A 14,186-nucleotide genomic window follows, 5' to 3' on the forward strand; every position below is an offset into this window, starting at 1 on the left:
TGGGAACGAACTTTGTGTTCCTGGACACATTCACTAAAGCATAATATGCTTTATGTTCAGATGCAATGTGATTCAATCCTTAATATTCTCTTGTAAATTTTTAACTTCAAGAATCGTGATTAAAATCAAGAAGTTCATTTGTAGTGAGAATTTGTATTTATGTTGATTATTAATTGATTTAAACATAATCTTTTTCTTTCCTTCTTTCCTCCTTCTTCTCTTTAATCAATGCACATTCTCAGATGAACCCCAGCCAGGTATGATTATAAACTATTTTAAATTATTATTTATACAACTTTAAGATTGGAGTGGTAAAGTAAATTTTGTATATTTCTATCTATTTTTGAAAAAGTTGTTGTATTTACTTAGCCTTCTGTTTGGCATTCATTTGATGAGATTCAGTACAGGTGATGTTGTTACCTGCCTTAATGTGCACTGTGTTTGCTGTATTTTGCATAAGGACCACAGTCCATTCTCACACTGCATAACTGAGATTCTGCGGTCATTTTAGTAGCAGTCTTTGGCTAATAATACAATTGTAAAGATTTAAATTTATCACAGGAAGCATTTGTTGATTATTTGCTTATCTCTTTCCCCAACCCATCTTCAGATCAGGAAAGCTGCTCTGACAATAATGCTGGCTGCACTCATGAATGTATTCAAGGACCTTTTGGAGCTCAGTGTACCTGTCCTATTGGATACCAGCTTGCAAATGACTCCAAGACCTGTGAAGATATTAATGAATGTGACCCTCCAGGCTTTTGTAGTCAGCACTGTTACAACGAGAGAGGATCCTTTAGGTGTTATTGTGATGAAGGATACATTCTAGAAGCCAATGGGAGGATTTGTAAAGCAGCAGGTGAGAAACATTGATGTTAGTCTAAGAATGACAGCAGTGCCTGAAAACTGTCCAGCTTTGTGTCTCAGTTTGAAAGACAGGTCTCTGCCAAGGAAGGTGGAAAGGAAAATATGATGCCCTTCCCTCCAAATAATTATAACTTTGAAATTAAGGAGCTTTCAGGCAAAGATATGGGAAAAGAAATAGCAGTTCTTTATTAATATATATACACATGTAGATATGTATAACAAGACAAATAGCCAACCCCTCTAGCCGCAGCGAACCGAACCGAACCGAACCGGACGCCCGGGGCCGCCTCCTCTGGGCTGCGGGCGCTTCCCTTCGCTGCAGTTCCGCCCCCGGCCGCCAGGGGCGCTGTTGGCTCCGGCCCGGCGGGGCGGCTGCGGTGATTCCCCTGCGCCGGCAGGGGGCGCTGTGGCGCGAGCTCGGCCGCGTCCCCCTCACGGGAGGGATGGTGAATTGGGCTGCGGTAAGAACCTCGGAGCGGTGGCTGCAACCCCAGAGTAGGAAAGGAAATGTATCAGAAACTCCACAGCGGTAGCAGGAGCCTCAGGGGCTTCCCAGCAGGCAGGGGAGTGGGGTTGGAGTGTAGCGAAAACCCGGAGCAGTGGCAGAAAAACGACAGGGCTGGGCAGCGGCAGCCCCGCTCCGTGCAGCCGGAGGAGAGCCTCCTTCGAGGGGGTCCCAGGTTTTCTCCTGAGGCACTCAGGTAGGTGGTGAGGGCCCTTTCTAGTGCGGTAGGGTGTTAAGAAGGTGCCAGTCCACCAGCTGCTCTTACAAGCAGAGGCTCACCCACAGTAAGGAAGAAGCAGTACGGGGTGGGGCGGTGGCAGTGGCATCAGCTCGACCGACCGTCCTCCTCCGATGCCAACAGCAAAAGCATGGAGTCCAGCCCAGCCCCTCACCCCTCAGCCAAAATCTCGAGGTATTGCTGCCCTTCCCGAGAAAATGCCCCTCAGCTAGATAGTGCAACCAGCTGCACTCATCCCCCTTCTCCTGGGCTATATCCTTTGTCTCTCTTAAGTACCAGTCCTTAATTATCTTTTAGCAACAAATTGGAGAAAATTCCCTGAGAGAAAGGAACTAAAGGAAAAATCTAACTGCCAACACTTTGCCATTACATCTTTTTCTCTTAAAAGAGTTGATTTTAGAGCTGTTCATGGAAGATGACCGTGAGAATTAAAACTGTCAGCTGTAGGGTTAATTAGAAACTAATATTTCATAGAATTAGTATATTTCAATGAACGCTATTTTTTTTAGCTTGCAATGATCAAAAATATATTTTGAAGAAAAGCAATGTCAGAGGTTTGTAAGCCGTAGGCCAAAATTAACTGTTTATAAAGTTCAATGCTCACAAAGTGTTAAAATCCCAGCCTTTCATAAGACTTACCTGGTGCCTATGCTGTACTTTGCTCATTTCTAAGGAGCAGACATCACTGATGCAGCCCAGATGCCAGTTGTTCTCTGTCTCTTCTGTAGTACACTGACAGGGAAGAGAAGCCATAAACCCTGTGGAATTTATCTCTACAAGTTTCCTGGTTTAGGGATATACTCAGGTTGTGGAAGACACTTGCATTTTCTCTGCACATAAGCTTGGCCGTTACTAATAGGGAGTTTCTTGTACTTTGCTGTCTTTATGGTTGATGCTCTTCAGTTGTTTTTCAGCATCTTATCTGTGCAACCTAATTACAGCAATCTATGGCTTTCCTGTAATCTGCTTCTTCTCCCTTGTTCCCACATGGTCCAAAGGGGGAAAAAAGAGAAGGTGGGTTACAAAGGAGGGAGACCAGGCTGAGCAGATTAATTGGAGGTGCCAAAAACTTTGGGAGTTGAATCTGGAGTGGGAGATGAAAGAGTTTTATGGAGGAATGAGTGTTGGATATCAGCAGCAAACTGGTTAGACAGTGGGCAATAGGACCTAAGGTCCAGATAGGAGCCTGGGAGGGAAGTCTGTAAAAGGAATTATGGAGAAAAGCCAATGTAGATTTAAAAGTCAGGATGGACAGACTGGATATGATACTATATCTTGGCCTGGGAATTGATTTAAATTTCTCCTTTCAATATTTATGTCTAGATACTATAGCGTTGATGCTATAAAGTCATGTTAAATTACTCAGGGTTTCTTTTTCTCCCAATTACTGTTGAATAGCTCATTGGTTTATTTTAATTTCTATTCCTCTGACAGAATCTGGGAATCTGCTTTTGCTGGTGGCAAGTCGTAACCAAATTGTTGTGGATAACATCACTTCTCAGTCACACAGTATTTATTCTCTGGTTCGGGATGGGACAAATATTGTGGCTATTGATTTTGATTCAGTCACAGATCGTATCTTTTGGTCTGATACAACACAGGATAAAATTTGGAGTGCTTATCAAAATGGGAGTGACCGAAAAATAGTAAGTTTTGCTGAGTAAGTTTTCTTGTCTTTTATGGAGAGAAAATGAAGACACTGTATCTTTAGTTAATGAAGGAGAAGAGGAAAATCCAAATATAGTAAGAAAAGAGATAAGAGAGGCAAAGTGAAACAACTTTGTAGATAAGCTAAGCTAACATTTCAAATAGCTGTTTGAAAAGGGAAACTGAATGCTTTCCAGAAACCCTTTTTTAAGCATCACAATATAAACTGATTTTCCTATTAGTAAATTCTAACTTCTTCAATAGACCTCCTGAAGTTAGTAGGAGAGTTTGGGTTTATGCTTTGCCATCATTTTGAATATGTACATTGTGATTCATTCTGCATTGTAGACCTAGAAGACATTGGAAACTTGGTTCATAATTTTCCATATCTATAGAAATGCAAAGGGTAAAATTTAATATAATCTTTTTTTTTCCTCTGCCCCACCTGCTTTTTTGTTCTTGAACAGGTGTTTGACAGTGGTGTCACTGTGACTGAAAGTATAGCAGTGGATTGGGTGGGTCGTAACCTTTACTGGACAGACTTTGTTCTGGAAACAATTGAAGTCTCCAAAATGGATGGGAGCCACAGGACTGTGCTGATCAGTGAAAATATAACAAACCCAAGAGGACTAGTGTTAGATCCTAGAACTGAGTAAGATTTTTCATATTATTTTTATTAAGATGCTTATTTTATGATGTAACTATTAAAATTTAAGACATGTCCAAATTGTATTGGAATTGTAAATGACAAGTGGAAGGAACAACTTTGAACAATTTAGTGTGTTTGCAGAGTTGATTAATATTTCAAGTCATTAAGTAATTACTGGTGATATGTTGCTCTGTTTCAGTGCAACAAGATGGTTTTTCACCTATAAAAGATTTTTCTTCATTTGCTTCTGAGTTAAGAAGTATTAATTCAAAATTATGATGTATCACTTCAGTTGGTGGTATACCACAAACAACGTGATTTCATGTCATATGCCTACCTTCATAGTTCCAAGTCTGAAATAATTATCCAGATTGTATTGTTATCACAAAAGCACCTTCCCATTTCAGATAGCAAGTGGTATAGAGTAAATGTGATGATTTGAACTGTTCATGTACAAAATTTTACTTTTTTTGAGGTTTTCAATGCCTTGAACTCTGTTTACTGCCAGTTTCAATGCTGTTAACATTATCAATGCATACCTGTTAGAGTGTAAGCCTGTATTAAATTATTACATAGCAGTCAGAAGATGAGATTATAATAAACATTAAAAACCAGTGACACCAGTAGCTTCTATATTGACAAAACCAGTAGCTGCTATTATTGACAAATAGAAACAACAGTAGACGTATTAAAAGAATTTTTATAACAGAAATTACTGTAATATCTTCAGTAAGCATGTTGCTAAAGTAAATTGTTTCAGTATCATTATATAGAACTGTTCATAGAAAGATGGCTTCTACTTTTTGGCTAATGATTCTTTATGGAATGTTTCTCAATAGGCTGCTAGTTTTTTTCCCAGGTTGCTAACCATGAGTTACTTTTTTCAGTGCTCATGTAATGTTCTGGACGGACTGGGGCCAAAACCCCCGAATTGAAAAAGCCAGCATGGATGGCAAAATGCGCACAGTGATTGTCAATAATAAAATCTACTGGCCCAATGGACTTTCCATTGATTATCCAAATAAACTTCTCTATTTTGCTGATGCTTATCTTGATTATATCGATTTCTGTGATTACAATGGAAACAACAGACGACAGGTGGTTGCAAGTGATCTGGTAAGACATTAATGAGGAACTGTGTCCCTGCTGATAGTACTGAAAAATATATTAGCATTGTCATAGACTTGGGTGTATTTTTCTTCAAAATTCTTGAGTGAAGCAGATGTGAAGTATTTTATCTGCTTCCTGCTGCTGGAAAAAGAGAAATTGCTATCCTATTCAGTCTCTCAGGAGTCTGGAGCTGCTTGTAGACTTGATGCTTTATAGCATTCTCATCTGTTCTGTCTGCATATGTGAAATCTGGAGGTGACATCAGACACTGCTGCAACTAGGTGGTACATTTTCTGTAGGCAAATATAGTAGAGAAAGCCTGGAGAAACTTTTCCTGGTATTTTGTGAGTGATTATTGCTACTATTCTTGACAGGAGTGAAGGGTTTTGTGCTATGACTTGTGTGCAGCAACTCCATCAAGACAATCCCTCTTACAGTCTGTCTCCCAGTGAAGTGCTGCTGGCAGCTTGTAGCACTGTCCTTGTACCAACACAATAGCACAGATGTTCAGCTGGCACACAGAAGCTGGTATCAATAACCATGTGAATGTTTTCAATAATTGACTCCTGGGTTTTTACTTTTGGCTGGAGAGACAATTAGTGTGATATAGGAGCCAAGGCAATCTTTCCACTCCTGGTTATCTGAAATCTAGATAAACCTCCTTCTTTGATCCTCTGGTAAATTTTAGGGGGGCTTATCAAGGATGCAGGTTCTTGACAAATCCATAATTCTCACTAGACATTTCCTCTTGTGCTTTTTGAAAATCTACAGTTGGCTCTTTATCTGTGGGTTCTACCCAAAGTAGTTAGACTGCTTTGTTAATTCCTCATTCTCTTTATCTCACAGGGTCTATATAGCATTCCACTTTAAAACAATATATATTTTCCTCATTATTAATGTATTATTTTTAGACTATAGATGACATTTCATTTTTTTTTTCTGAAAAATATCTTTTGAGACACCGTTGCTTCATTATTTATTTATTTAAAAATTATGCTCACCTCTGTTATTACTTCATTGCAAGCTTTACATCTGCAAATCTCCAGAAGTAAATTGGTAATCAACCTTGCCTTTTTAGATATTGCAGCATCCACATGGTCTAACTGTCTTTGAAGATTTTGTGTACTGGAGTGACCGCTATACTAATCGAGTAATTCGGGCCAATAAATGGCATGGAGGAAACCAGACAGTTATGATTTATAACATTCACCAGCCTTTGGGTCTTGTGGCAGTCCATCCTGTAAAGCAGCCTAATGGTAAGTTCATCAAAACAACTTTGGTAATTGCAGAAATAAGCATGCAGTGATGTCATTCATTAGAACACCAAGAATCAGTCTTTTCAGCAAATGGGTTGGGTTAAAACAAGCAAATGATTCATACTATTGACTTGCAACTGTTCAGTCTGGTGCTAGGGAAAGCAACCACCTAGGCAGCATTTCAGGATGATGACTAGCCAAAAAGAAAAAGAAGGAGGTAGTGTGTGCCATTTTCTTGCACTTTGTTCTGAATGTTTTTACAAGACAATTGAGGCATTTTTGGAAAGCATTTTAATTTAAAAAATTTCTCTCTGTGGCATACTAGATTCAATTTCTTGTGCGGTAATAATAATTTTTGAAAAGATTACTGTCATCAACTTTCTCTGAAAGTACTTCTACATTATTTTAGTCAATGAAACAATAATGATAAATAATGCCCTTCATTGCATTAAATGTTCTCTCTGAGATCTTGTGCAGGTGATCTCTTGCAGCTTAAAGACTAAAAAACCCTAAATTATTTCTGTTAGGTAGAGATCTTTCATATCAGACTGTTTTGTTATTTCATAGCATGACTTGAAGAGTGTTGAGCATGTTGATATGAATATTATCTTTCAGCTTCAGTTATATTTCTTGTGTATGGAGTGTTTCCAGCTAATAAATATTACTTTTTATTTTTCTTTTTTTCCTCAAATACACCCCCATGCCAGGGAAGGTGGAGACTTCCCTGAGTATCTGAGTAAAGCACTAGTACTTTCAGTGCTGGATTTATTTTGGAACAAAGCCTTCCTCAGACATGTTCAAAACTAAAGCTGTCTATTCTCACTGTCAATTGTTCAGTTAGCAGGGCATAGCTTTAATTGATTCATCATATTTATGCTTTGAGAGGTTTTATTTTACAACCTAAGGTTTAAAAAAATTTCTATCCCTGGAGAATTTTTTCTTCTTTTTCTTCATTGTATTTAGTACATTTGATAATTTTTCATTCTGACTTATTCTATTGTACTCTATGTGGCCAGGCGAAAAGGGAGAGAATAGAGTCCTTGCAGAATAGCACAACACACTGATGTTGACAAATGAAGGAATAATTACATGCTGATTGAAGTTCCAGATGCAGTAATAAAACTGTCATCCACTCTCTTATTTTGTAAACCATTGGATCTTACACTAACCAGAGTTTAGATTTTTTATACTGATGACATGAACAATTTTCTTACAGTTTGAGTTCTGAGTTTATGCCATTATTTTATTGTCATGTTAATTTGTTTTCAGTTCTTGTTAGTTTTTATATTAGTAACAATTGTGTAAATTCCTGGAACTTCCAAGCTTTTTAGAGTAAAGTCTGCTGCCTTTGCTAAGGATGTACTCAAAATCTGATTTTTGTTTTCTTATGAAGATTACTCATTCTGAAAAATCTTGTACAGTAGCAAGTTTGTGGAAGTGGTTTAGATTGAATTTTAGTGTATAGTAATAATAGCAGTCAGGAGAGATTTTCAGTGTCTTTTTTTTACATTTTACAACTTTCGATTCACAGTTTTAAAGTGAGCTAAGAAATTTGGTGTTGAATTCCCACTATCTTTGAGTAAGACATTGCAACTATTTTCTCTTTAGTTTCTCTAAGAAGTTTCAGCAAATAATTTAAATCCTCCATCTAGAAGGGTTATTACAATCAAGGACTGCAAATCCCACAGGTTTCCTCATGCAGTTAAGAAAAGTTTGAAATAGAGTTTGAAAGCTTTTTTTGTGATGCATAAAAATTGCAAAGATTACTATGATAATGTACTGGTTTTCCATGGGAAATTGTATCCTGTCACAAGTATATTGTATTCCTTGTGGTTCTTAGAAATAATTTCATTGTTTTAATTTTAAGAAAATAGCAAAACTTTCTTAGTTCTGGGTTAATGTCAGGAGCAATGAGAATATTGTCTCTAGTTGCTTATATTGTTATAGCTGCTAATAGTTCCTTTCTTATTTTCAGGTATTAATTCCTGTGCATCATCCCCCTGTAGCCATCTCTGCTTACTTTCTTCATCTGGACCACTTTTTTTTTCCTGTGCTTGCCCTTCAGGATGGATCCTTTCTCCTGATAACAGGAACTGCATGAGAGGTAGGGCAGTATATGAATGAGATTTTGAGAGGTGCAGTGATGCTGTGTTTTGTGGTTTTTCGTGCCAGATTTTTTACTGCAAAATTTATATGAAGGTGTTAAGCAGCCAGTAAAGAAAATCAAAACCAAACCAACCAGCCAAGTATTTGATCTATTATAAAAGATTCAATGGGTTACTTCTACAGCCCAGTTCCCTGTTAAGTGGTAGCTTGTGCCTGTGGGAAGAGGAGGGTAGGATTTGTTCTCCAAAGACCAAAGCACAAGGAAAAGGGGAGGGAATCTGTGCTCAGGAGATTCTCTTCCCCTAGTCCCTAGCAGATGAGAAATGCAGTTGCTGACTCTCACTCTGCAGCTCTCTGATGCACTTTCTCAGATCACCCAATGCATTGCCCTTTGTTAATAAGATTTAAGCATAAGGGTACAAGTTTACCTAAAAATAAATATACCAAAAGGGAGTATGTCTGTTCCCTTAGGGATAAAACCAGAAAACATTTCTGCAGTTATATTTTGTAATAATGATCAGCAGTTGCCCTGTGATGTTGTTCCATGCTTGTGGGTCCTGCTTAATATGCATTAGAACCTATCACAGGCAGGTCCTGCAGAATCCTCAGAGCTTTGGCTGGTTCCCCTTCTCAAAGATTTGAAAAAGCAGCTTAGAGCAGCTGCATAAATATCCTTCTTTTGTTTGGCAGTGAGTGATCCTGCCTTATTTACTTCCTTCTGCTCAATCACAAGAATTTGCCTTGTGATTGCACAGTGCTGAAACTTAAAATGTTACAGCAGTTTAAATAACTGATAACCTTGTTCCTAGTGAGGGAACAAACCTCTTGTAAGTGTTTTCAAAACATCACTGGTAATATTGAGCCATTCTCAGCATCAGGGAACTTTTGGGTGGGAGGGCGAAAGCATATCAAAAGCATATCATAATGCCTTTTTCTTGACCAGAAGCAACTCTGAATTACTCTTTGTTTTCACAGTTGAACACCCTTTCCTTATTGCTGTAAGAGATAATATAATTTATGGAATTTCTCTGAACCCTGAGGAGAAGACAAATGATGCTATGGTTCCAATAGCAGGAGTTCAAAATGGTGTTGATGTTGACTTTGATGACTCTGAACAGATGATTTATTGGGTTGAAAATCCAGTAAGTTAGTATTTGTGTTCAAAATTTGCACTAAATTAAAACCTTTTTTATTTTTGAGAAGTATTTTGGACTGAAATATGTTAGCATTTCTTTTTGTTGGTGTGGTGTGGTGGGTTTTTTTTTTCAAAATTTTTTCTTATTTTGTTGGTTGTTCCCCCAGGGCAAGTAAAGAAGCTTTGTGTCTTTTGTAAAGTAGTTCTTATTTTTGTCAGCAGGAACATCTGATTCATGTTTTTTCCTGGCTCAGAGACATGAAGAGGAAATACTGGAGAGCATTGACAGACCCATGCTCTCAGCCCTGCTGTGCTGTAGTTTGCTCTCTCTGCTCTCTTGACTTAGCAGTCAGCTCTGCAAACACAGCCAGAGCACTTCTCCATGGGAGCAGTGCATTGGACACAGTGACACTTAGCATTAGAATGAATGTATGTGCATTTAGTCTGAGCACTTAATGAATTGACATCATAAAGAAGCATCTTTTTCTTTAAATAGATGGTTGCAAACTCACAAGAATTTCCAGGTAGCACATGCGAGGCTTATAGATTTAAAAATGAATTTGAACTAATTTTTAGTAGTTATTTATAATTGTTTGACTAATTGCTTTTATTGCTGGTCATGAACTAAGAAACTATGTGTGTTCTATAAGGCTAACTTGTCACAAAAAACAAAAGGGGAAAAAATTACATAATTTTTGTGAATGGACACTTCAAAAGGAAAAAATCTATGGTAGTCTGTGAGACCGATGTGATAGGAAACTACTGATTCTGCAATATGTCTTCACTCTTGGAAACTTAAAAACAATTCTTTTTGTCAAGAAAAGCAATAATTAGGTCTTGGAGAAATATGATGGTAGATAAGGAGATTTCTGTAATTATGTTTTAACAGAAACAATTAACACAAACTTGTTATGTTTCATCCACACAAGATTTTTGGGTTTTTTTTCCCAATCTGCTTTCTTTACATTTTGCAGCTCTGAAGTAAATACAATTTTTAAAAGAACTAATTTTAAAGTGTATTCTATGCCACTAATAAAGAAATTACATTTTGTTTAATCATTTGTTCTTAGAGTTAGAATGTTTAGTTCAATGAAGTAGTTAAATAGACCTATTTAAGCAAATCTTTGCCCGAGAAATTACTTAAGTACCTGGGAATCTGTTTCATCTTCCCTGCAGTCTGAAAAAATATTCTTGACAGATGTCAGCCAGCAGACACAGCTGACATATACAATAGTGTGGGCAGTCAAGGGCTAATACATCCATTATCAGCAAGTTAAATCCTGCTAAGTGGAATGGCAGGTGCCTTCACAGGGCAAGTGTTAGGTGTTAGGTCTGCTTTAGGTGGGTCTTGACAAGGCCTGCCAAAGGTGTGCCTCTGGGCTGTGCCTCCCAGCTGTTCCCCTGACCTGCAGGCCTCAGGCTTCGGTTGCTCCCAAACAGAGCTGAGACACCTGTGTCAGTGATGGAACACCCTCTGCAAAAAAGATATTTCTGTATTCCTGTTCTCCATTTTATATTCCTGGTTCTGCCCTATCTCTGCCTCTGCTGCCTTCTGCCTAGAACTGTGATTAGAAATGATTGCAGTATAAAAGAAGTGCTAGTGTAGTTGGAATAGAAGAGTGTTTTCTGCTCTTGACACTTTTTAAACTTTTGTTATTTTTCTTTCCAAGGGTGAAATTCACAGAGTGAGGTCAGATGGAGCCAACAGGACAGTTTTTGCTCCAGCAGCTGTTATTGGTGCTCCTACTGGTCTGGCACTAGACTGGATATCTGCAAACCTGTATTACACGAACCCAGGGACACAGTCAATTGAGGTAATTATTTAAGAGGGACAATTGGAAAATAAGAGGCTAGATTTTTCACTGCTATGTATACAGGTTAAAATTAGTAATATTTATTTCGTGAAAAACTTAAATTAGATTTACTTTAAAGTGTAATCTGTCAGTAGAAAAATACTTCACAAACTTGAACAGAAACTTAAATTTAAACATAGTCAAAAAGATTGAAAGTGATATATTCTGGACACTTTATTTGTGCATAGATCTACCCTGCAAAATTTATTTGTGTATAAATTTCTTTTTTTGTTTTCTCCCTACAATGCCTTAGGCTTCTAGTGTTTAACACACAGGTGTGTTTAACACTATGATGACTAGAGTTACTTCTGGTATTATCCTTCCTTCAAATCAATGATCCGAATGCAATGCCCCTGATAGTAAAGGAATGCTGCCCTTGAATGCAGTAAGATCCATTCCCAAATGCTTTGATAATGTATCATGTAGCTTTCTAGAGACAAGCAGTCTCATGGTATGTGAATGATAAAATTGTCATTCAGAGTAGGGAAATGGAGGACAAGTAATATATTATATAGTAATGACTGTGAATAAACCCAGTAATTAGTTCTTGTTCCAAAATATAAATGCCTACTATTAAATTAAAAGGCAGCTAATTTGAGCAAATGAAACGGGATACTTCCTAAATCAGAATTTCATCTACCCATTCAGTCCTTGAAGATATTATGGAAACTGAAAGATAAATTGTTTTATGCTTAGGAGCCTTCCTTGTTATCATAGGCAGGTTCTTAGCTGCAAGCAGCTCTTTCAAGGGGTGCATGTTAGAGAAAGGCGGTGGTTAGAGTACAGAACAATGTGCTTTTTCTTCATGGTATTCAAGAAAGTCTTCTGCAATTTCAACTCCATGTTGATTTAGGCTTCATTCCTGTAATTTGAAAATGCACTGTAAGTTCTATATTGCATGATCTGATAAGTTCAATGTTTGCATAGGTCCTGAAGCTGCATGGTGACATAATGTACAGGAAAACACTGATTACCAATGATGGCACCTCTCTGGGAGCTGGCACACCAATTGGTTTGGCAGTTGATCCAGCAAGAGGGTAAATTTCCAGAACTGCTGTTTATTTGCTCATGAATATATTCTCCATATTTTTCTTGTTTTTTAGGGTTTTCATCCTGGATTTGACATGGTTTGGTTTGTTTCGTATTTGGACAGAATTTATTTACTCTTTTTAAGCTGTAAAAAATAAGTGCATAGCTTCCTAAATTATTACATAGATGTTCATCCTCCTTAATTTACAACATGCTTGTATAGTACCATTTTTTAATGTAAAAGAAAATCTCAGAATATTATGATTGTAAAAAAATCCCTGAGAAATGGGAACCCAGAATAAAGAGTACTCCAAAGTCTTTCTGTAAAATATCTTGTGATGTCTGACTTGAGCCTAGAAAGATGTATTACATGGGAAAAATGTCGCATGTCAAAAAGTATAGCACTAAATATAATTTTGCTGCTTGTTCCCAAAAAGAATAATTTGCCTTTTTTTTGTTTCATTTAGATTTTTTCTAATTCTGTAGTTTTAATTGAAAATTGAAACCAAACTCACTCTGAAATGTTGCAGCCATCTGTGAAACAGAATTATTATTATAAGGAGGAGTCCTTTATGTTATGGTCATAATACTCTACTTCATTTACTTGCTGATGGTATCATGGGACAAAATAGGCGAGGTTATGGATTTCTAAAAATTATTTAAGAGGCATTCCTCTCTTTCAAGAGAAGCAGGTGTTTCTCTTTGTTGAGAGAACAAGCATTCTTCTCTTTCTCAAATAAGCTCTTTTTAACTGTGGTTTGATTCAGCATGAGCTCTGTTCAGCATGTGCTGAAGTGTTTGACAGAGGAATTGGTTTTAAGCGTATGCTCAAGCGACTCTGGTCCATTGATTTCTCTTGCTTCTAGTTTTGCTAACAGATCTGCTAATGTCTGTTACAGGAAGCTGTACTGGACAGACCAGGGAACTGACAGTGGAGTCCCAGCAAAGATTGCCAGTGCAAACATGGATGGCTCAAGCATACAAACTCTCTTCACTGGCAACCTGGACCATGTAGAGTTTCTTACCATTGACATTAAGGAACAAAAGTTGTACTGGGCTGTCACAAGCACAGGAATGGTAGGAGATATATTTTTAATAATTGCTTCTTTACCTGTCTCTGCATCTATGGTTCACATGAGTGATTTAGTTACTTCAGTTTTCTTTTATAAATGGGAGTTGCAGGACCAAGCAAAATCTAGATAGTTATTATTAAATACTATCAAAAGTATAAGATCAGAAATCATATACTGCTTGCCTTTCCGTCCTACCTTGTACCTAAAGATTTCATGCACAAAAGAGATGTTAGTATCATGCGTTGCATTTTTGTTTTATAACACTGAACTGTTGCTATAGGAAATATAATCCTAATCTTTAAAATGATTTCTTAGATCGAGAGAGGCAATTTGGATGGTACAAATCGTGTGACTCTCGTGGTTCATCTTTCTCATCCCTGGGGAGTTGCTGTGTACGGTACCTTTCTGTACTACACTGATCGAGATTATGAAGTAATTGAACGAGTTGACAAGGCCACCGGTGCAAACAAAGTAGTACTGAGAGATAATGTCCCAAGACTGAAGAGCCTACGAGTGTATTACAGAGACAGTGAGTATTTGTAGAGAGATGTTTCAGGATATTCAACTTGCAAAAACTTGAACTTTCCTTAGAGACAGAATGGTTGCTCTTTCAAAGGATATGCTTTGATTTGGCTTACAGGAAAAGTGTCAGCAGCATTTTGCCTGGTTTTGGTAAAGAGATGCTCCACCATCTAGTTAAGGCATCTACTGGCTCATG

At 37.6% G+C, this 14,186-nt stretch overlaps 1 protein-coding gene across 1 annotated transcript in view; it reads left to right on the top strand.

Annotated features, from left to right (window-relative positions):
* Positions 1-14,186, top strand: part of LRP2 (LDL receptor related protein 2) — a 110,851-nt gene that overhangs the window by 49,842 nt on the left and 46,823 nt on the right. Inside the window, exons 26-36 of the mRNA XM_077181442.1 lie at positions 611-859; positions 3,045-3,256; positions 3,725-3,909; positions 4,794-5,022; positions 6,095-6,272; positions 8,248-8,376; positions 9,354-9,520; positions 11,184-11,327; positions 12,294-12,403; positions 13,295-13,472; positions 13,784-13,997. Of these exons, the coding sequence (XP_077037557.1) occupies positions 611-859; positions 3,045-3,256; positions 3,725-3,909; positions 4,794-5,022; positions 6,095-6,272; positions 8,248-8,376; positions 9,354-9,520; positions 11,184-11,327; positions 12,294-12,403; positions 13,295-13,472; positions 13,784-13,997 (1,995 nt within the window). The remainder of the gene's footprint in view (positions 1-610; positions 860-3,044; positions 3,257-3,724; positions 3,910-4,793; positions 5,023-6,094; positions 6,273-8,247; positions 8,377-9,353; positions 9,521-11,183; positions 11,328-12,293; positions 12,404-13,294; positions 13,473-13,783; positions 13,998-14,186) is intronic.

The sequence above is a fragment of the Agelaius phoeniceus genome, chromosome 7, assembly GCF_051311805.1.
Source record: "Agelaius phoeniceus isolate bAgePho1 chromosome 7, bAgePho1.hap1, whole genome shotgun sequence".
NCBI lineage: Eukaryota > Metazoa > Chordata > Aves > Passeriformes > Icteridae > Agelaius > Agelaius phoeniceus.